The 21,652-nt window shown below is 34.2% G+C and overlaps 1 protein-coding gene across 1 annotated transcript; it reads right to left on the bottom strand.

Annotated features, from left to right (window-relative positions):
• Positions 1-7,734: 7,734 nt before the first annotated feature.
• Positions 7,735-11,518, bottom strand: LOC121260278 (transcription factor bHLH145). The gene is made up of 3 exons (XM_041162102.1): positions 11,316-11,518; positions 10,079-10,720; positions 7,735-9,662 (listed from the first exon to the last, which is right to left on the bottom strand). The coding sequence occupies exons 2-3, from the start codon at positions 10,203-10,205 to the stop codon at positions 8,551-8,553; spliced, it is 1,239 nt and encodes a 412-aa protein (XP_041018036.1). The 5' UTR covers positions 10,206-10,720; positions 11,316-11,518; the 3' UTR covers positions 7,735-8,550.
• Between the last annotated feature and the right edge of the window lie 10,134 nt (positions 11,519-21,652).

The raw sequence follows: 21,652 nt of genomic DNA, 5'->3' as shown, positions 1-21,652 counted from the left end.
TTTATTTTGGGATTTGAAAATGTTGAATTATTTATCTTATTTTATGTGAAAATTTTGAAAAGTTGTAATGATTAGATTAGATGAGCTGAAAAGTGTTGTAAAAACAAACGAGGCATATAGAAGCAAAGGCAGCAACTTACTCATAATATTTACTGCTATAAACTATCACATCGCATTTTACTTCAATTCACATCTTCACAACAACTTCAACTTGACAACGATTTAAAACAAAAGATCTTAAAGCTAATTTTTTTACTCTTCTTGTGTGACGCTGATACATTGCGGTTGGAGGAATAACATCATCATCTGGTCCTCTCCCATTTATGTGAGAGAGACTAATGAACTGCACCTGGAAAAACTCAGTAAATGCAATTGATCAATAAAATCTGACAGCAAATAGCATCCACCTATAAACCAATGAAGATTGGGAAATTACTTCTGCATCACCAGCTCCACCTACTACAAGCTCATCAGAGGTTTCGGCACAAACTTTGCACAAAATATGTTTGCAGAATGCCCAATCTCTATAGAATGAAAAAGCTTCCGACTATAATAGCTCCAGATGTTAAGCTGTACAAAAACAGGAACATCAAAAATTTCATGGCACCATGTGTACAAAAGAGTATTGGAGGAGGGCTTAGAAAAAGTAGCATTCCCAGCTGATGAGTCGATTAGCTCATTAGCACTCTCCTTTGATTTATTTCAGAAAAAAGAAAAACCTTAAGTTCATAGTTTTTAGTTAAAAGATAAGGTCATTCAAGTCATGAAATTATCATTTCCACACCCTGCCTCAAGTCCAACAAAGTCTATAACCAACATAAGAATAACATAAAAATATCATAAGCGACAAACAAAGAACAAACATTTTTGAACGGTGCAGTTGTGTAAGTTGCCTGCCCAAAGAAGAAAACTATAAATACAAAGGCACAGACAAGACAGCTTTCATAAATCAAACAGAATGATGTGGCATGATGTGATACCCCATATAATAAGGATAAGGGTAAGTGGTGAATGAGATCTCCATGTGATAAGGAAAATGGTAGGTGGTGTATGGGATCTCACATTGCTTGGGAATGATAAGTCCTTGCTCTTTATAAGGTTCCAATGGGGCTCCAATTGTATTTTTGACTAGGCCTTTTCGAGTATAGGTCATGTGACTTGGGCCTTCCATCAGGGCATTTACATATGAGGCACATGCTAATCACTTATAAAAGACGACCAGAGTTTATCAACAAGGTTTATCGGGGAATTTTTGACAAAATAAAGAGGAATAGAGAATGTAAGAAGCATTTTTTTTAATGTATCATAGTCAGGATATTAGCACGCTTCCACGCATACTACCTACACCATGCAAAAAAAAACATCACACGGTCTAATGTAGCCTAATGAGAAACAAAATTATGCCAATTGCGTATTAATGGAGGGGAAGTTTCTAATTATAAACATAAAAGAACCATACCAGTGGTGAATATGGAGGGAAAGAATCCAGTGTATAGCTTTAGGAATTGCGAAAGATCAGTGTCGGGGTTAAAAGTTGTCTTAAACACCTTGTATCAGTAGACAAAAGCCCATTATGGTGCTCCCTTTTATATTTCTAATTTTCAGGATTTTATAGCTCTTTCCCCCTTTGTTGGTTTAGTGTGTTCGTTTTGAATACTTCCTGCAGGCCAGGATCAAACCTCTTCCTTTTTTACATCTTACTCAACCAAAAAAAAAAAAAAGGAATCATACCCTCGTGTCATCTGATTCAGTTATCAAGAGAGAGCCTTTGGAATTCCAAGCCACAGCATTAACACAATCTTGATGCCCTTGTGACAAATAGAGACACAGAGAAAGGGAGGGGTGATAAATACAGTTATTCCTAATATCGGTAGGAACAAAGAGACCAACTACTCTATAACAACAATGATACTAACTACTGTACAACACGTGATAATTCAAATTCCATGGGTCCTTCACAAGGTACACCATTTTGGTAATCACTATTCCAGGATTCTAGAAGTCATAAATTAGCAAGTGCTTTCATATAACAAATCTTTTGGGATCCTTGAAAGACAATGGTTGAACTCCAAGTGGTTGGGACTTGAGCATAGAAGAACATTACGATTTGGATACAGGCTAATTTTTCAAAATAATAATTTTAGGCCGCCTTAAAATTTCACATTGTTTTCTAACCTTTCCTACCCCCTTTTTTTTTTTTAAATAATGGGACTTGGGACCCCAGATTTTTATGCAGCGCCTTTTAGAATCTGTTATATATGTTGCTAGGATCAGACAGAAAGGTGCGAAATTCAAGATTACGATAACAGAGTACAAGGAAAAATTATCAAAAGAGACGATATGAATGTGTACAAGGCTGCATAAACCCTGTCATTTCATCATTTAATAAGAACATTATACACCAGATATCGTACCAACCTCCATTACTTTCTCAAGGGAGAGCCTCCGTATCAATGATGAGTGCATCTGTAGACTGTGATTAACATCCTATACAGAACCATAGACCGTCAATAAAGCATAATTTTTTTAGCACATAACAAATCAGGAACCAGTGCATATTAAACAAAATGCCCCAGATGCCAATATGACATTAATCACTCACTTGGTTTGGTTGTCATAAATATTAAGAACTTAGATTTGAAAAAGATAGCAATTAGTGGAAGATGCTATGAACAACAACATGAAAGCCAGAAGATCTCGCGAAGAGAAAACTACTTTCATCCCAGGTTTGTGTTGCAAGAAACCCTAACGAACTCAAATTAGGTACCATAAAATGCGTTCAAGCATTGACCATTGTAAAGCACATCGGTGAGGAACTCTCAACCCAAAACACACGAGTGGTCAGAACATCATATTGTATCTGGTCTTGAGAGGAATATACCTGTCGTAAAATCGACAACTTTAGCGCAAAATTAAAAAAACTTCTACCTTCTTCCCTCGCCCTGTTTTCAATCTTTGCAAGAAATAAGTTGTAAGAAACCGGGTATCTCTAAATCTGGACTAAACCCACGTTACTAAATCGTAAAAATTATGTGTTCGCCACTATCACCAAGTTCACAGAAATTATCCATTAGCACCTTATAAATTGAAAAAAGAAAACATCCAGAATTCTCATTTCAAATGAGAAAGATTTTCAAAGAAATTAAGTCACTTATTCAACCGAGGAGCACCTTATTTAGTCTTTTTCACGACAAAAACAATACCCATGGCAGTGCTAATTAGGACCGGAATTGAAGCGAAAAAACAAATCCCATTAACGAAAAAACAGACATCGACGACTACATAACATTATGTTGAGAGAAAGAGAAAAGGAGAGAGAGAGAGAGAGAAGTACTTGGTGACCGTCGAAGCGACGGGTGTCGGGCAAATCGTGGATGTTGTCATCGTGAAAACCAGACGACTCCATTCTGAGAACCCACCCCCAAACCCCTAACCCGAAACCCGATCGTAACGGCTATAACCAGCTTCTGGACAAGACGATTACGATTCTTTGTATGTCCGTACGTTTCTTTATTTTTACTTTTTTTTTCTCCCTTGCTCGGCTGCGCAAGGGCATTAGTTTCGTTAAAGTTATGTTTAAAATTTGATAAAAAGTATATAATTTCTATAAATTCAAAGCCTCCCTGAACATAATTCTATATTAAATTAACTATTAAATTTATCAAAATAATAATATAATTTTATTTTTTTAATAAAAATATTTTTATTTTTTTATATTTTATAATTACACTAATCATATATTAATTAATAATTTAATTTAAAGAAAAATCTGATTGTAAACGATTCTGTGTACTAATACGTGCACCAATTCAATATAATTAGTCGAAAAGTAAATTTTATTGAAAACAGTACTAATTTGAATTTAAAATATGAAGGCAACAACATTAGTACGCAGATTGGTACGTAAACTTACTTGTACATAGTAAAACTCTTAATTTAATTCTTACATTATTATACAATACGGTTAGAGATTAAACGTGAATAAAAAAGACATTTGAAAATTAAAAGTGAATAAAAAATAAATTTGATGAATGAATAGTAATATTTTAAATTTGAAAAAATCCATCCATTTACTGTAGTTCAAAGTTTCACACTTATCTATTTGGCTAATCCAATATAGCTCTATTTTGATTAAATTCATCATATTTTACATTTGATTAGACTTTTAATGAAGCTAATGTCAATGCTCTGAGTGCTACTACATCTACCGAGAAAGTAGCTTGAATAATTTCACTTTTTTTTATATATATATTTTTTAATTATTATAAACACTTTTAAAAAAAATAAAAAATTTATAATATTATTAAAAAATCATTTTGTTAATCACTAAATAAAAAAAAATTGACACTTTTTAAATTTCGAATTCGAGACCTAAAACATTTCTATTCTTGATTTTTACTTTTTTTTGCTCTCCCCCCCCCCCTCTCTCTCTCTCTCTCTCTCTCTCTCTCTCTCTCTCCTGGAGTCCGAATAAAGAAACACCTTTTATAGTTCACAACAAGTGAATGTAGCCGTTCGGACGCAACGAGTCCACACATGTACGTAACTTTGATCCGAATGCTGCCTCTTCGCTACTCTACGTGAAACATCTGGCACCTTATTTTAAATTTTAATAATGATGCGCATTTGGGATGAGTCCATGTACCTCTCAATTACATACGAAATATGTCTACTTTAAAAAATATACCAAATACGTCCAACTCACTTTACATGTTTGGAAGACACGTCTAATATTGGAATAAAAATTCAATACATATTAGTAATATAAAAATATAGAATATATATTTAGAACCCTTATTTTGATTTTCTACGTAAATTATGTTAGAAATACTAGATCAAAGTATACAGCAGAAGCGATATTACCTCGTCGAAAATATCTTAGATCTAGTGCGGTTATTTTTTAGATTCTCCGTCATCGTTGTTGTTCGTCTGTAATCTCACATATCGATGGTCGAGTGTACTATATGGTAAGACCAGAGCAACACTCACAAATTTCACAACTTAGATATAAGGACTAGAGAGAATCATTTGAGAGAGAACTTGTTTTGTGATGCTAGAGACATCCACAAGAGGGAATAGGCCCTCTAAGAGTAACCTCCGACTAGCCATTAAAGGTCAGTCGTCAAGGCTCATGAAGTGGCTCTAAAGTCGTTTTATAACCCCCAAGAGAAGGTGAATGAGTACCCACTATAGGTGTTCATTTCTTACAAATTATATTAAAAAATTATTGATGCTTTGACATTTTAAAAATTATAATAGATCCAATTATAAATTAGTGCTAACACATTAAATTATGTTTAACAAAACTCATAAAAATAACATAAACATCTTGGGAAAAATAAAAACTATTTGGACGTTGAGATAAAATGATATGAGATGAGAAGTCTGTGAGTATTTATGAAATAGTTTGTAAATAGTTGTAAAATGATTTGAGTTAAAATATTTATGAATTTTGATAAATGAGAGAGAAAATGTTAAATAAAAAAATTATAGAGGTAAACTATTGTTAGAATATATTTTTTTAATATTATTTTTATTTTAATATTTGAAAAAGTTGAATTGTTTTTTGTATTTTGTTTGGAAGTTTAAAAAAATTTTAATGATTAATTAAAGATTAGATTAAAAAAGTTAAAAATTAAAAATTAAAAAATATTTGTATTTGAGTGGTATTTAAATATTGAGATCAAATAGAATGAGATGGGTTAAGACAATTTCAACATCCAAATGGGGCATATTTGGTCTTTTTATCCAAAGCCGTGCACACGCTTGGGGATTCTGGACTGGCCCAACCTTGCTCTGGGCTCATGGAAATAACAAAGATGGGCTCCAATTACTGTTAAATTCTCTTCCATCTTCTCCTTTAATGGAATACTAAAGAGTAAAGATCAGGTAAAGACTGTGAAGCAAGCAAAGTTCCAATACCAAAGTAATCAAAATATAGAAAGAATATTTTCTGTACAACTTTGACACAAAATTTGTGCAAGTAAACTCAACCTTTTCTGCAGTGCAGACGCTATATAACCAATCAGAACTACAATTTTTTTTATGTTATGTGGCATTTTGACCGACTATTGAAGTCAATATACTGACAGTGACGGAGAATTGTGTGTGTTTGTGATATTTAACGTATGAACACACAGGTTACGTATAATTCTCCTTACTCTGTTACGGGCACCGAAGTTGGTGCTTTTCCAGTACAAAATATATTAACGGAGCGGACGGCCTGAGAGAAAACAACCATTTGTGTGCATAGTTGTACAGACACTTTCAATGCTAGCCTCAACAAATATGATAATTGATATTTATAATCATAGAGCGTGTAAGTTTTATGCACTTCTTTTGAAAAAAGTGAGTAAATATAGAATCCACATGAAAAAAATTAATTTTTTTATAGTGGACTCCATTCTTTTTCAAAAAGAGTGCATGCCGCTTACATAATACATGACTGTGTTTAGGATTTCTCATTTATGTTATTCCAAACGTTTTCAGAATCTTCAGCTCATCCTTAATTAATTGTTTGGTCTTATTTAATTAGGTTATTTTTATTACTTTAATCATATAAAATATTACCAATAGAGATAAATGTGATCAATAATTCCAATATCATTTATGCTATTTCAAAATAGAAAATTAATTCATTAACTAAAGGCACCGGATATTAATTTAACAAAAAAAAAAAAAAAGAATGAACATCATCAATTTTGTCGAGAAAAGTACGAGGAAAATACATCAAAGATTAAAGAATCTTCAACCGAATATATGCGACCTGACTTCACTCATGATTTATGCGACCTTATGAAATGTCGAGGCTCAGTATAGTAATAGAGAAGTTAAAGCTATAATAATGTAACTTGGATTATCTAAAACCATATTCACATTCAGCAACTTTTGTCTTGATTTCTTATTGCAAAAAGGAGAAGGCATGTTGTTTATGATGAGGAATCCGTTTACGTCACGCGGAATATATTCCTGCCTCGATCAACTTATCCATAGACCGAAATTATATTGAATATACTATCTCGATAAATTCTCAATTTTAAAATAGAACCTTAAGTTGAATATATTAAATAAAAAATCAATGTAACAAAACATTCGTACTTTTACCAAAATAGAAAATAATTTACATGATTTTAAAATGTACAAATCTCGCACTCATTAAGGCCTTGTTTGGATACAAAAATATTTTAAATCTCATCTCATATCATATTATCATTATAATTTTTTCAAATTCACACAAAATATAATAAACAATTCAATTTTTTCAAATTTCAAAATAATAATAATATTAAAAAATAATATTTTATTCAACTCATTTAATATCATCTCCCTATTGCTCTAAGAAAGTAGACAAATCTAAAATCTATACAAAATTATTTTTTTAACGAGTCCGATTTTAGCAAATGATATGCTAGCCTACCATACATGTAGCATTACCATTACTCTTAGTGAATCACATTGTTACAAAAGCTTGCATCTAAGCAAAACACCCAAAAAAATAAAAAATAAAAAGGTAGGTTTAAGGAAATGCATTTTTATGATTCAACATATATATCCTCACACCAATAATGCAACCGGGTGGCCCCCTCACACACCATCATCCTTAGTCGGAAGTTTTCGCAAAAACATCGAAGTAGCCAAGAAATCACCAGGCACATCGCTGTCTCGTATCATAAATGCGTGCATGCGACGTGAGTACAGGGGCATAGCGACAATAATAAAACCAAACAAACTAAATTACACCAAATCAAGATATCATCATTATCTCCCTACCGACCAAGCCACCACAACAAACAACAAGAAGAGCAAAGTACGTTACCACTAAACCCATGATAGATAGCACCAAGCAAAACATTATCAGTTTTCCACAAACAAACTTACAGTGCCATAAAAGAAGGGAAAATATCAAATCCCACAAAGAGTTGAATATTTAAAGGAAAAAAAAAAAAAAAAACTTTTTTTTGGGTTCAAGGATTAGTGGAAATGGTGAATCTAGGGCCCCCAAACAAGTTGCTGCATGATGAAATGGATACGGCCTCTTTGCTGGTTCAGATTTCTACGTCAAGAAAAAGATAACGCCACCAACAATTAAACATTACAAGAATACAAAAAGAGTGAGAGAAAGTGAAAGTGTGAGTTGGGTCCCAAGACACCGGGGGGGCGTGCACGCTCCTCTACCTGGGCCCCGTCTGGAACAACCAGTCATCTCATCCCACAATCCACGCCCAAGGATGGGTTCTACTTTCTCTAAACCCTAAGACAAGACTAATGATTCACCACCCTTTATTATGACATAATATACCGCACTTCTTCATGAAAGAAATTACACATACATTCTCCAACGCCAAAGCTGCTAATTTCCAACTCGATCACTGCAGAAAGACTTGAGGTGTTCAAGCTTTTCTCTCTACCGTCTCAAGAGCTTTTGCCTCCACTGCAAAGAACTCCTGTATGCAAATTCACACCCCAATATGATATTTTGTACTCTTCTAATATACGGCAACTGATGATACCACGCACCCTAAAGATATTGTGTCGAAAGCACCCTGCAACTTAGATAGCATTAAGTCGTAAAGCCTTGGCTTTGAGCTTCAAAGCCTTCAAGTAATGTATAGATTCATCGAGGACCACAAGTGCATCCTTGCTGCTGACACCAGGAATTATGCTTTGTAAAATGTTCAGAGTCTCACGAATCCTGTCCCTCTTCATCCTCTTGTTGCCTGATAACAAACCCATTTCTCTTGACACCACATTGTTGTCATTGGCACAACTAGATTCTGCATCATCTTCACATTCAGAGGATTTGTTGGCATTCTTAGAACTTGCCGTGTCCATCAGTGATGGTACACCACCATAAACTCCATCAATGAGTTTCCGCTTCTTAGTTGGCCCAGCAGAACTAGCAACTTCTTCAGTACTTCCTTCCAACCAGTCTTCCTCATCCCGAGCTGTCATTGAACAAGGTGAATGACCTGTACTGGTAACTTCACCATCTTCAATATAATCGCTATCATTGTCCGAGTAGAGCAAGGCATTGAGCTCTTCAGTATCTTCATGCATTTCGCTTTGACCATCAATTAGCGGATTTTCATTAAATTCATCAGTTAATAATGGTCCTGAGAAATTGTTCGAATCTCCCTTAATTCCAAGATCATTCCCGTTCAAGTTACAAACAGTGCTAGGTTTTGGACTCCAAGAAGTAAGACACTGGACAGGAGCCCCAATCCCAGAAGTAAAGATCAAAGTGGTTTGGTCCCTCGATTGATCAATAACAACAAGCCTCTTCTGGGCACATTCAGACCCTGCATTGGGTGTGAAGGTCTGCCTGCAGCTTTCATAGGTGTTAGCAGGCAGTCTGCCTTCAGCAATCGAGTTGTTAAGGGCAGGGGTGAAGGATTGGTGCAAATGAGGTCCATAATGAAACAAACCGCAAGGTTCATTAGCTTGACCTATCCAAGAATGAGGTAGTTTAGAAGATGGGTAAACCGGCACCGCCCCATTCAGGGGAGCCATATTAGTGCCAGAATTTATAAATGCAGGCAAGGGGTTTCGCTGCCCTATTTCAAGGGGAGCACCCGCGGAAATCAAATTGGGTGATTGCCAATTAAAATGCAGCTGAGGAAGCCAGGTTCCACAGTCTCCTCCCATCCAACCAAAACAATCACCTAAAGTTCAAAAGGGAAAACAACACAAGACTTTACAATCTGTTGTTATAAAAAAAAATACTAATAAAATACATGAACCAGACGAGGTAAACGTACCAGAATGATGCTTTCAAGAATTAGAAATAGCTGATTATTTTCTCTTTCTATTAGGAACAAGGAAACTAACTAAAAACTCCAGCTTAAAGTCTGAACACAAACTCAAAACAAATCTACGTCACAGGTTTGAGCAAATGACGGAAATATTCGGCCTGGCAAAAACACAAGAAACAATATTAGTAGGCATATATGGCATTAGCTTTGAGACTTTATCAAGACTGAAAAAAGGAATCTTCTGAATCGACAAAGTAAATACAACTCTAACGCGTTCCATCTCCATTTGAAATAAATCCATATATATGTATCAAATAATCTTTTACGAACCTGGCAGTCCTGGAGAGGTTGAAAGCAAGCAATGACTCTAACAATTATCGTCGCGCTCCCTGCAATCCCATTTTCGTGTTTCATGGCCCGAAATCTTGTTTGACTCGCTGCTTGGCACACCATAACTACTTTCTAACAATTTGATATGAGGGATGGAACTTTTCTAGAGGACAATGAGTTCAAAACTCCGAAAAAAAAACTGAAGCCAGAGAAAGATGAATTCAACAGAAAGGTGAATCTATATCACCGAGAAACAGAAACCCAATACAAATAACCAGGGAGAAGAATTTCAAAAATCAAATAGAGCAACTAATAGAATTATGTCGAAATGAAAACGATCCAAATGAAACTATGGGAAAAAGGTCCAGAAATATTCAGCTAATCTGGCGGACATAACAAGGAACGACGACGAGAAAGTTGGATCCCATGGAAACTAGAGAGAGATATAAAAAGAGGCGTAGAAAACTTGAGGGGTTCTGAGTAGACGGAATGGATTACAGAATTACTCTACAATAAAGGTTGAGTGAGATGACTTTGCGGAAGACGTCAAAAGAGAGACTCAGCGACCACCGCATGCTGTTCTAATACTCTCCAAAAGATAAAAAGACCTCCTCGACTCTTTCACAGTTCCAGGCTCCCTGCAAACAAAATCAGACACATATCTCTTACATAATGTTATCCTCGAGATCTTGTCCTTCTAGTTATCGGCACCCATAAAAAAACATGCTTTGCTAACTATGTGAGTGTGAGCGGGCGCGTGTTTGTGTATAAACTATTTTTCCCTCAATTTATAGCTCAAGAATTTAACCAATAAAGTTTCTCAGGAACCATTGAGAGGTAAACACGTCAAAAATTGACAGGAAATGGATGTATCGAAGCAAGCATGAAAATAATAAACAACCTGGGAATCCTTAGCTAATTGAATGAATTTTCTTACACAAAGAAAATATCGATGAGTTTATCCAAATAATTTAGAAGACTCAAAAACTAAGAATAGAAGAAGAGCAAAAAAAAAAAACTTCGAAGAAAATGAACTATAAACTAAGAGTGCAGGCAGAAATACACGAAGGGACCGTACCGACAAGATATGATGGGATAATAAAAATAAATACTTTAGTTTGGAGGAGCCAAAGGCCCCAAATGAGAAGAATTAACAAACATTACAGGAACTATCATTCACACAATGATTCCAGAAGCTATCAGACACTAATTAGAGAGAAACGAACAACTTACGCCTGACAGTCTAATTGCAGAGCAACAGAACAAAAAGATCTCAAAGTTTTTACACCTTCCTCAAACCCCAAAGCTGTGTCTGAGACCCAGATCGAACACACAACACTTCAATCGAACGTTTTAGAGAGAGAGAGAGAGAGAGAGAGAGTAAAATCAAAGTCGGAACTCGGCGAGAGAGCACGGGGAAGATAAGGTCACGAAGAAACGAAAGTGACATATATATCCCTATTCGTTTGGGGAATCATAACGAAAATATTAATAATAATTCTTTTATTTTTTTTGTTTTTTAAATGAAAGTGAGTTTGATACGTGCGCGAAGAGTGCACGCAAGGTATTAGTGTAAAATAATGAGCGCGGCACAGTACATAATCTCTCTCTCTCTCCCGAGGGAAACTTGGATGGGTTAGTTGAATCGAAACCTTGGGTTCAGGAGTGGTGAGGTTAAGGCTGGATCAGGTTTCGAAATGACTTCCATGTCCTCTTCCTGTTGTTGACCATGTGGTCGTGTCCCAACGACACCGCAGCGTCTGGTTTTGCATGGGACCAATCATATTCCTCCACTCCTCCGAATATTATCGTATCTATTTACAAAACAATATTCCCAAAATAGCCCTTACACTTTTATTAGTTATCACTTTTTAAAGACAAGAAGAAATTAAAACATAAAATCACAACTCCGTAATGACATGTGCGTTCCGTTTTGCGGGTGACATGTGGGAATTAATTGATCGAGAGTAAGAGTGTAAATTTAAATCGAAAAATCGAAACGGATTAGATTGGTTGGTTCAGTTTTAAATCAGTCCGATTTAGAATCGGTTTTTATATTATGAAAACTGGCTGGAATCAGTCCTATTTCGGTTCTATAATTTTCAGAATCGGACCGGTTGAAAAAAATATATATATAAAAATTAATTCTATGTATTGTACAAAATATTTATATTTATATATATATATAAGTTTTATATATAATATATAATTATATATTAAATTTTTATCCTAAATTGATGTCTCTATCAATGTGGAGCTATGCATATCTATTTTATTCTAATTGTTACTTAACCCTGATCTTGTATAAAAAAAAAGTATTATATATTCCTTCTTACTGAATATGTTCTTAATTGTGTTATATATTTCGAGTAATAAGTTTATCACATTAATCATGCGTGACATTTATTATTCATACACTCAAGTTGCTGGATTAAATGACATGGTAGTGGCCACATCTTATTAGAATCTTAGGTGACTTATGTTTTTTAATAACAAAATGCAAAGAAAAACGTATTGGGGTAGTTGATTGGTCAGAAGTTGGTGTCTTTAGCGGAATTCATGGAGTTAGAACTAGAACTACATCATTATCATTAAGGATTTCAAACGAAGGCAAAAAGGAAAAGATTAAAGAATAAAAAGGATGAAAATACGTATTATATATACGAGATAGAAATAAAAGAAGGGGGGAAGGGGAAATGGGTATCCGATGTCTAAAAAACGAACACCAATGATTTGGAGCTTGACCATTCAAAACATGAATTTATAGAAACTTAAAAATAAAAATTGAAAAAGGGGACCCACAGATGAGCAATGTGTAGGTAGATTATATATCTTTACAACCCCACAATCCACCTCGCAATGTTATCTCTCGTTATTATTTATACACATCGATGGCCTAACTTTTTAGGAGGGCAAAAGGCCTATAGGGGGGCGGGGCAATAGGGACTGACCCCCCGCCGTGGAGTACATTAATTTACTTTTCATTGATGTGAAATATGGGACGTGTCTAAAACCAGCGAAAATAGGCATCACTACATGGACCCACTCCAAAGAGAAGAAGACTGTGAGGTTTTGATTAAGCTTTCATTATTATGCATCTCGTTAATTAAGGAGTCACTTCAATTTTAGGCTTCGTTTGGACAGCTCATCTCAATTGAATATTATTTTAGACCTATTTCAACATCTAAATATATAGTTCTTAAATTATTAAATATTATTTAATTTAATAAAATTTTTTTATACGTAAGACCTATAATATTTTTTAATTTAATACATATTTATCATGTGCGACTCGTAATATTTTTTAATTTTTTATAAATACATCTAAACATATCTTAACATTTAAATACATATAAACTTATCTTTGTTACTCTCGACAAAATTCACTTGATCTCTATTTTAACTCATTATTATTTATAAATAATTGAACTCAACTCAACATCCAAAACGAAGCCTTGGCTAATTATTGTGTCAACTCATTATTTTGTTTACTTAATTGGTAAGTTGTTTAAAAGTCTATCAAAATATAATTTGAATTTGAATAAGATTATTTAAAGTATGTAACGACGTGTATTTTATTTAAAAAAATATAATTTTTATTTTAGGGAGATCTTAAATTTAATTATTATTTTTAAATAAGTGTACAAGATTTGTATATTTTAAAATTATAAATATAATTTTTTTTTTGAATTTTTAGTTAAATAATAACTCAACGTAATATCAAAAAAAGTCCTTAATTAATTCCATAACAAATTTCAAATTTCAATTGGCCATACCTAACATGGCCTGCGTGATTGTGAATCCTTCTTTTCTCCGCTGTCCTTACAAAACCAGACCAAGCACGAGTTAGAAAAAGAGACAAGCAACAAAGCATATATATATATATATATATATATATATATGAAAAATTTGGTTATAAGTGAATTTGCGCAATAATATATACACCAAAATTAAAAGTGAAAATATAAATTTAATAAAACAGTACGGATTTAAAAATAAACATTTGACAAATAGTCTATATTAATATTGGTGTATAGATTAATCTGGAAATTGGCCTGTACGTCAAATAGCTCATATATATAGAGTACTAGCTAGTACTGCCAGGCAACTAGCAAGGTATGGTTCCATGCATCCGCCCCAAAACATAATTTATATCTATAAAAAAAAAAAGACACATGATTTTGATCACCTGAAAGAGATCTTAGGCACAGGTAAGAAGATCCGTGGCAGGTAATTATAAATGTATTAGACTATATTTTAATGTTATTGATAAGAATACTTTCATGCCCTAGTGTTTGGAGTGGAGGGAACAATATTAACCACGCCCAATCCCAATGGCTCTACCCTTTTGGTGGCACTAAACGCTCCCCCAGCGTACAATATGAGGTGTAAGTAAAGTAAAGGATTCTTTTGCTCTCAAAAACCCAATTTTTTTTTTTTTTTTTTTTTTTTAAGATTCCTCCATACGCAATTTTGTTATTTAATCATCACATATATGGTCACTTTACTAATTATACTTCTTTTAACTTGTAATTAGTATAACTTTGTACTTTATTCTGTCACTTAAAATGAAAGTCTCCTAGAGGAGGGTTTTCTGATACCAAGTCAGGCAAGCGTAGATGAAGCTAACTAAGCTGGAAGAGTTCTATAGAATAATATTGCATGAATGTGTCGGGTATTAAATCAGCATGTATACATAGAAGTGATGGAAAGAAGATACACTTAAAAAAAAAAAAAAAAAGTGACTGATTATTTATGACGAAAATATATTTATTGTAACAGATTTTACTAGAAATAACATTAGTTTTTTTTTTTTTAAGCGAAAAATATGTATAAATGATAATAAAGGAAGATCAGGGAGACTAGTCTCTTTCTCGGATCTGAAATATGTAAAACTCGTTGTATGGGTGTTTTAAGGAAAAAAAATTTAAACCTCCTCAAACGCTATAAATAGGAAAAGCAAACAAAAAAAAAGGAATCGTGATCAGCCGCGCGTGCTTTAGAACATTACAGGAAAGCTAGCTGTGTGGTTGTTCGTGGGGGCGCATCTAAATACGATTTTCTATCCTATCTGCCATGACCATGATATCATGTATGGTAACAAAAACATTTATCCATTGGAACAAAAAAAGAAACAGATCTAGATGATCAGATAAACATCAAGATACGGTCCATATATAGGATGCACACAAGATGTAAGTGTGACAAAAGATAACATCAATTGATCACAGACGTTTTCTACTTTTCTTTTTCTTATTGTAAGAAAGAGAGATCAGAGAGAGGCCATGCAGGGTTTAGCTAGGGTTGGGGAGTGATGGGAGGAAGGAGCTAGCTAGAGATTTGAGGATTTTTACTTTTGTAGTGGCCATTAACTTGTAATTGAGTTTGGTAGGGAAGGGTGGGCCACGAGACCATGGAGCCATTTGGTTGTGGATTCTCCAACAAAAACATCCACGCTTGTAAAGCAAAAACATGAAAAATAAACGTAAAAAATAAATTAAAAAAAAAAAAAAAGAGAAAAGAATACCCTGATCTCCACCAGACGGCACTGAATTAAGAATCATATGTTTTGCCTTTTTAAATATAATTAAGCTGCCACACCAACACAAAGAGCAAAAGAAGGGGGGAATCCATGTCCCTTCCTCGAATATTATTATATCCAACAATCACCCGCGCGCTTTCTTAGACTTTTCTTCCACTATACTTTTTATTTATGCACATATTCCATCAAAAGAAAAAGGTCAGTTAGAAAGCGTCAACCCTCCACCCTTCTCCTTTCTTTAATGGGGTGTCTGCAAGTTTTTTTTTTTTTTTTTTTTTTTTAGTGTGTTTAAGATTAGACCACTCATATATGGGTTTGGTTTGGTTTGTTTTGAAATAATTTCATCCGTCACCAAACACGTGTGACGGGCACGCTTATGATTCCCATGCCTTTTATAATTCTCTCTCTCTATATATATATATATACATAGGCATGCATGATGATCAAATTATTTAGGGTTTTTCTTATTTAATTTTTTAGTATATAATAGTTTTGAAGCAAATATCTTTTTTATGTCTTGGCTTACATGAGACAACGCACTAGCTACATGCGAGCAGAAGACACGAGTGATCATATAATTGGAGCATCGATCATTCGGATCAGTTGGTGCACATTAATGTCCCTTCGATGGCAAGAAAACACAAACCTTCGCATCATAATCTAGAAGATGTGATGCTGGAGTTGATTAACCTCCCACTTCCTTCTTTTTTCTTTTTTTCTTTTTTCCTTCCTACCGTGAGTGAGGCATTGAAATGTGGTGCAATTAAAGGATTGATCCCTTTTGTAACAGAATTATGCGGTTTTTGACACGGTAGGAATTATAAGGAGCGCCTGATCATGGTCATGTTGATCATTTCTGGCAAGATATATATATATAGTTGGATTAATTAAGTATAACCACGTACACTAATTTGCAAGCTAACATACCATATACTATTGACAGCATGTTTCTGTCAAAACAGCACGGATAATGTTCGTATTCTCCGCAACATTTGTAAGTAGGACCTTTTGTTTTCACGGCAACAAGCTAGTGTTTGACAAATACACATATATAGTCATCCACGCGCAAGTACGCGCACCATTTTTTCCAAGCCGGAAACAATAGTAATCAAGTATTTTTTTTTATTTATTTTTTGTTAGCAACTAAATAATTAATTTTTGTCATGCATTTAACATGATTTTCAACTCATGACTCGTGCAATACAATTACTTTACGCAGTGTGGAAGCTAGCGCGGCTTTCATGAGTTGCTGATCCGTGTGTCCATTTCCAAGCCATAATAATAATAATATTAATAATAATAATTAGAGAATTACTAATTACACACCAACTGTTTCAAGCTTCCACATTAATCTTCTATTATTCCATGCATTAAAAAAAAAAAAAAGGGAGTTAGAGACATGATGAGTTTTTTTTTTCAACTGCATGCTCCTGACAAATTACTGATATTCGAGAGTACTAATTAATCAAGGCTTTTTCCATTATATTGGTTTGAACCGGGGGCTGTCTTTTTCATTAACTTGCATCGATCATTATAAGTCAAGATAATTATCCACTCAAAACATGAGTACTGTAATTATCATGCGGACTTGAAAAGTACTTCACTAATCCCCGTTTGCACGGAGGAGTCATGGCTTAACTAGCTAACTTTATTTAGTGCATTTTATCATTATTGAGTCAACAGTAGTACCCAATGGTTGGATTCCTAACTACCGTTAAGAATTGATATCTGTACGTTGGTTAATTTGGAATTGAGATTTACTTTTATGTGAGCTCGGTAAATTTAGAAAATTATATACAAAAAAAATTCAAAATTAAATTTACCTATTTAGGAGGACAATACAAAAAGGCCCTCTGTATATTACCTTGTAAACAACGAGATCATATTACTATATTAGAACATCGATCTTTATATATATATATATATATATATATATATATATATATATATATATATATGAGAGAGGTGAATAAATTAACTAGATCCATAATTTAAAGATAAATGTTTTAATTACAAAAAAATCTCACAAAAGTAAAATCATAAACTGTGTTAATTGACGTGGTATGTTAAACTGTAAAATTTTTTTTACTATAAAATAAATCAAACGTATCATGTGAAGTAATATCAATTTATATATTTACTTTTATATGATCTTTTTGTACATGTAATACTTCTTTTATTATAAACCTTATAGAGCTTGATTATTCTAATTGTGTGTTTAATATTTAAATAAATATTCTTTGATTTCGTTCCTTGGAATTTAATTCTAAACTTGCTCCAATAGAAAGTTGATATAGCGTTATGCAATTATAAAATGTTAAAAATTGAGTAATTTTTTTCTGCACTAAATAGATGTAATATTTATTTTTTGGTCACGGCCGGCCTATGAAGTATGAACACTTTGTCGTTACGAATTCACTGATCGGAACCCCAATAATCTCCCCCAATCCAGATCACTTTGTTCGAATTATCTGCAAGCAATCTAGATGGGAATAGTACAGGAATTCAATATTCACAATGAGGGTTATAACTGTAATTTTAATAACATAATAAAATGATCACAATCATATTGAGATTCAATAAAATAGTAGTACAATAAACAGGCTTTTTATTTTTTATTTTCTTGCACGAGGAAGTCGTACGATAAAAGAGTGAAAAGTAATTTTTTAAGAAAAATTGTATTCATCAACTTTAATTACCTATCATATATAATTTTTTATATTTTTATCTTATTAAATATATAATGTATAGATAATAAATGAGAGAATTTAATTAATTTAAAAAAAATAAAATCAGCAAAAATTGTAAAAATTAAAAATAAATATAGTATATAATAGATAGAGATGATAAATAGAAAATCTATTTTATGAATCCCTGAAATTAGGTAAATTGGATAAGCTGTTAACAAATGATATGTCGGTAGTAATAAATACACAATATTTTACATAATATTTTTTTATAATATATTATAAAATGATGTTAGTTTTATAAGATATTTTATAAAAATATATTTTTTTTAAAAATATTTTTATATAAAATATTATGTTTATCATTTTTCTATCGGGTTTATCGGAGAACTAAAAAATAACAGTTATTAAAAATTAAAAAAAAAAAGAAAAGAAAGAAAGAAAAGGAAAGAAAATCTTCCGATCCCGACCACCGAATCTCCGCTACAGTATGGACCGGCAGTCTTAAGGAAGAAAAGCAATTCACGCGGCCCCCTGTGACCTTTTTCAATTAACACGCCGTCCTACACTGACCGTGCGATCCCCACAAATAATTTATATATTTATTTGGACGAGAGCGAGTTCAACTCCTCAAGGCCGTTGGATTGCGCGGGGGCGTTGAAAATTGAACTTGTCGGGAAGCGATTTGGGGGTTGGATTAATTAATTAAAAGACGGATAGAAAAAGTGAACAGAGATGATAGAGAGAGTAGATTCACACGTGGCGGGAATCTAAAAGCTCACACGCCTCGATAAAAGATGCAAACAAATGATGAGCGTGGTGAAGTGAAGGGAAAGGAGGGGGACTTGAGTGTGTTCTAACTGTGCGCACCGCATCACCGTAGGGATTTAGAGGCGCATGCATTCGTGCACGCTTCGGCTCGTGGATCCAGAAGAGATAGAGAGAGAAGGACAGGTTGTATTTCTCTCTCTCTCTCTCTCTCTCCCTCTGATTTTGTTTTTGGGTTAATGTGTGAGAGTGTGGTCAAACTATAGTTAAATGGTGGGGGTGGGATCACGCGAGGACGTTGGGCCTGTCATTAAGAGTGACGTGTCTCGGGTGGGTGGGACCCACCGTATCAGCTGCCCTTCTGGACGCGTAGCCGCCAGTGGCGTGCTTTCCTTTGGCGTGTTTTTAACTCTCATTTTTTTTTTTTTTTACTCAATTTTTGCTTAGTTTGCGGTGATTTTCGGGTTTAGTGCTTCACCTTCGGCGTGTTTTGCATTCCAGCCCTCCAATTTTCAGAATCTCATTCTTTCGCACTGAGTTTTTGTTCTCATTCCCATCATTTTCTTTGCGAATTTATTTACCACTCGTGCTTCCATATTGAAATATCTGTTTTAAGGATAAATTTTTATGGGATATGTATGCACGCGTTTGTATAGCATTAAAACCGTCTAACATACCACGTATTATGGTGAGGTAAAAACCGCCAGTGGCACGCATTTGAACCGCTGTATTATTTTCCATATCCACGATTCCATTTGCACCACACTGTAAATTTTAAAACATTTATGGTAAGTTTAAAAGATAAAAGAAACGAAACATCGTATGTTTGAAACTTGCACCGGCCACATGAGTATTCCAAATAAACTCAAAATCGTAATCCAATCAAGTCAAAAGATGTACACGCTCAGTCTACTAGGAGAAGAACGAAAACAAAACCAAAAGATAGATACTCGTGCAATCCAAGTTACAAAGGTCCATCAAGTCGTGTTGGGAAGTTTGTTGTTGATCTCCATAGACTTTTTAATCCTATATAGCCCACATTGATATGTCACGTGCATGTTAAAAGCAAACATATTAATATATCAATTAACTTCGAACGTATTTCATACAACCTAATATTAATAAAAAAAAAATAACACATTGATCAGCTCATTGTTCCCTACTTTACGCGTAAGACATGTCTTTCCATGATTTTTACTTTTTATACCACACGATTCTGATACTGTAACTGCACGAGAGCACATATATTCCAGTCGTTTCCGTCGTAATTATAACACCTTTTATTCTTGGAAATAGATCCCAAACTTCAAACGCATAATCCCCACCTTGACAATAGCAACTCCTCTTCAATAAATTATTTTAAGGTTGTCACTTTCAACGTAAGCAGGAGATTATTAAGGATAAAATTGTGGACTTCTATAGTTTTGGAATGCAAATTGTTTGACAAACGAGTTCATCCTACGAAATCCTTGATAGAGGTAGGTTAGGTCCATCCATCACGCTAGACAAATCGTACGTACGCTTCCCCCACCACCAAAAATCACTTCGTGGGTAATAAAAAACTAACCCCAATGAGAAGAAGAAAAAAATGACAATTTCTTAGCTCCAGCCTCTGTACATGCTGGCCCTAAAACTGGAGCTAGTAGCTAGCCAGGGCAAGTGAGTCAGGAGGCAGGTTTCAACGTAGGGGGGCTCTGGTAATCATTTAAAGCGTGTTAATTCACAGTGACGTGGCCAGTTAAAATTGTCGTAGGAGGGAAAGGAACAAGGGGTCTAGAGTCTCTAGACTCTAGAGGTGTAGAGAGGGGAGAAAAGAAATAGTATTATATGGAAAGTAGAGGGGTGAGTAAGCAGAATTGTGGGGAAGTTTGAGGGCATGGGTTTAAATAATAATAAAAAGTTGGTGGAAGGGAGGGGAGTGACTGACTTTTTTGAAGCTGCTTTTGCGCATGGGGCATGGGGTCAACGTGCCCAGTTGAGAAGTACCAGAAGTACGACTGCTAGTGTACTGCGACAGCCAGCCGAGATTGATTATAAGCCAACTTGTCCTCCATACTGTAGTTGTAAATTTGTACGACCCTATAGAAAATGATGCGGTCAATTCCAAATTGTCAATATCGCCAACGGAGAGGAATCTATATTGCACTGTCGCACGAAAACGACGCCGTCTTTGTACGATTTTACATGATGAGACTTTATTTTGTAAAAAATAGCCCAAATGGTTGGGTTACTATTGGTCCATCGATTTATTGCGCTTTTAAGCCCAATAACAATTCGGCCTTTTATATGCGGAGTAATGTGGGCTCTTATCTTCTCAGTCCAATGCTTTCGGAAATAAACCCATGTCAGGCAACGCTTCTGTTTGGGCCGGAAGCACTGTGGTTTGCGGATACTGGAAGGCAAACTGTTGTTGCTTAATTTTATCTCAGATTTCAATCTTAATTGAACGGTTGAATTTGATGAAAAATATGTATTTTAGGATTGAAAAAAAATTGAAAAAGAAATAGGTATATAAATTATAAAGTGTTCAAGTGAATTTTTTAATTTTAAGTATACCACCTCAGTAATTCTAA

The sequence above is a fragment of the Juglans microcarpa x Juglans regia genome, chromosome 4D (genome assembly GCF_004785595.1).
Source record: "Juglans microcarpa x Juglans regia isolate MS1-56 chromosome 4D, Jm3101_v1.0, whole genome shotgun sequence".
In the NCBI taxonomy this organism is placed as follows: domain Eukaryota; kingdom Viridiplantae; phylum Streptophyta; class Magnoliopsida; order Fagales; family Juglandaceae; genus Juglans; species Juglans microcarpa x Juglans regia.
The sequence above is the reverse complement of the archived record's forward strand: the minus strand, read 5'-3'. Positions and strand labels throughout refer to the sequence as shown.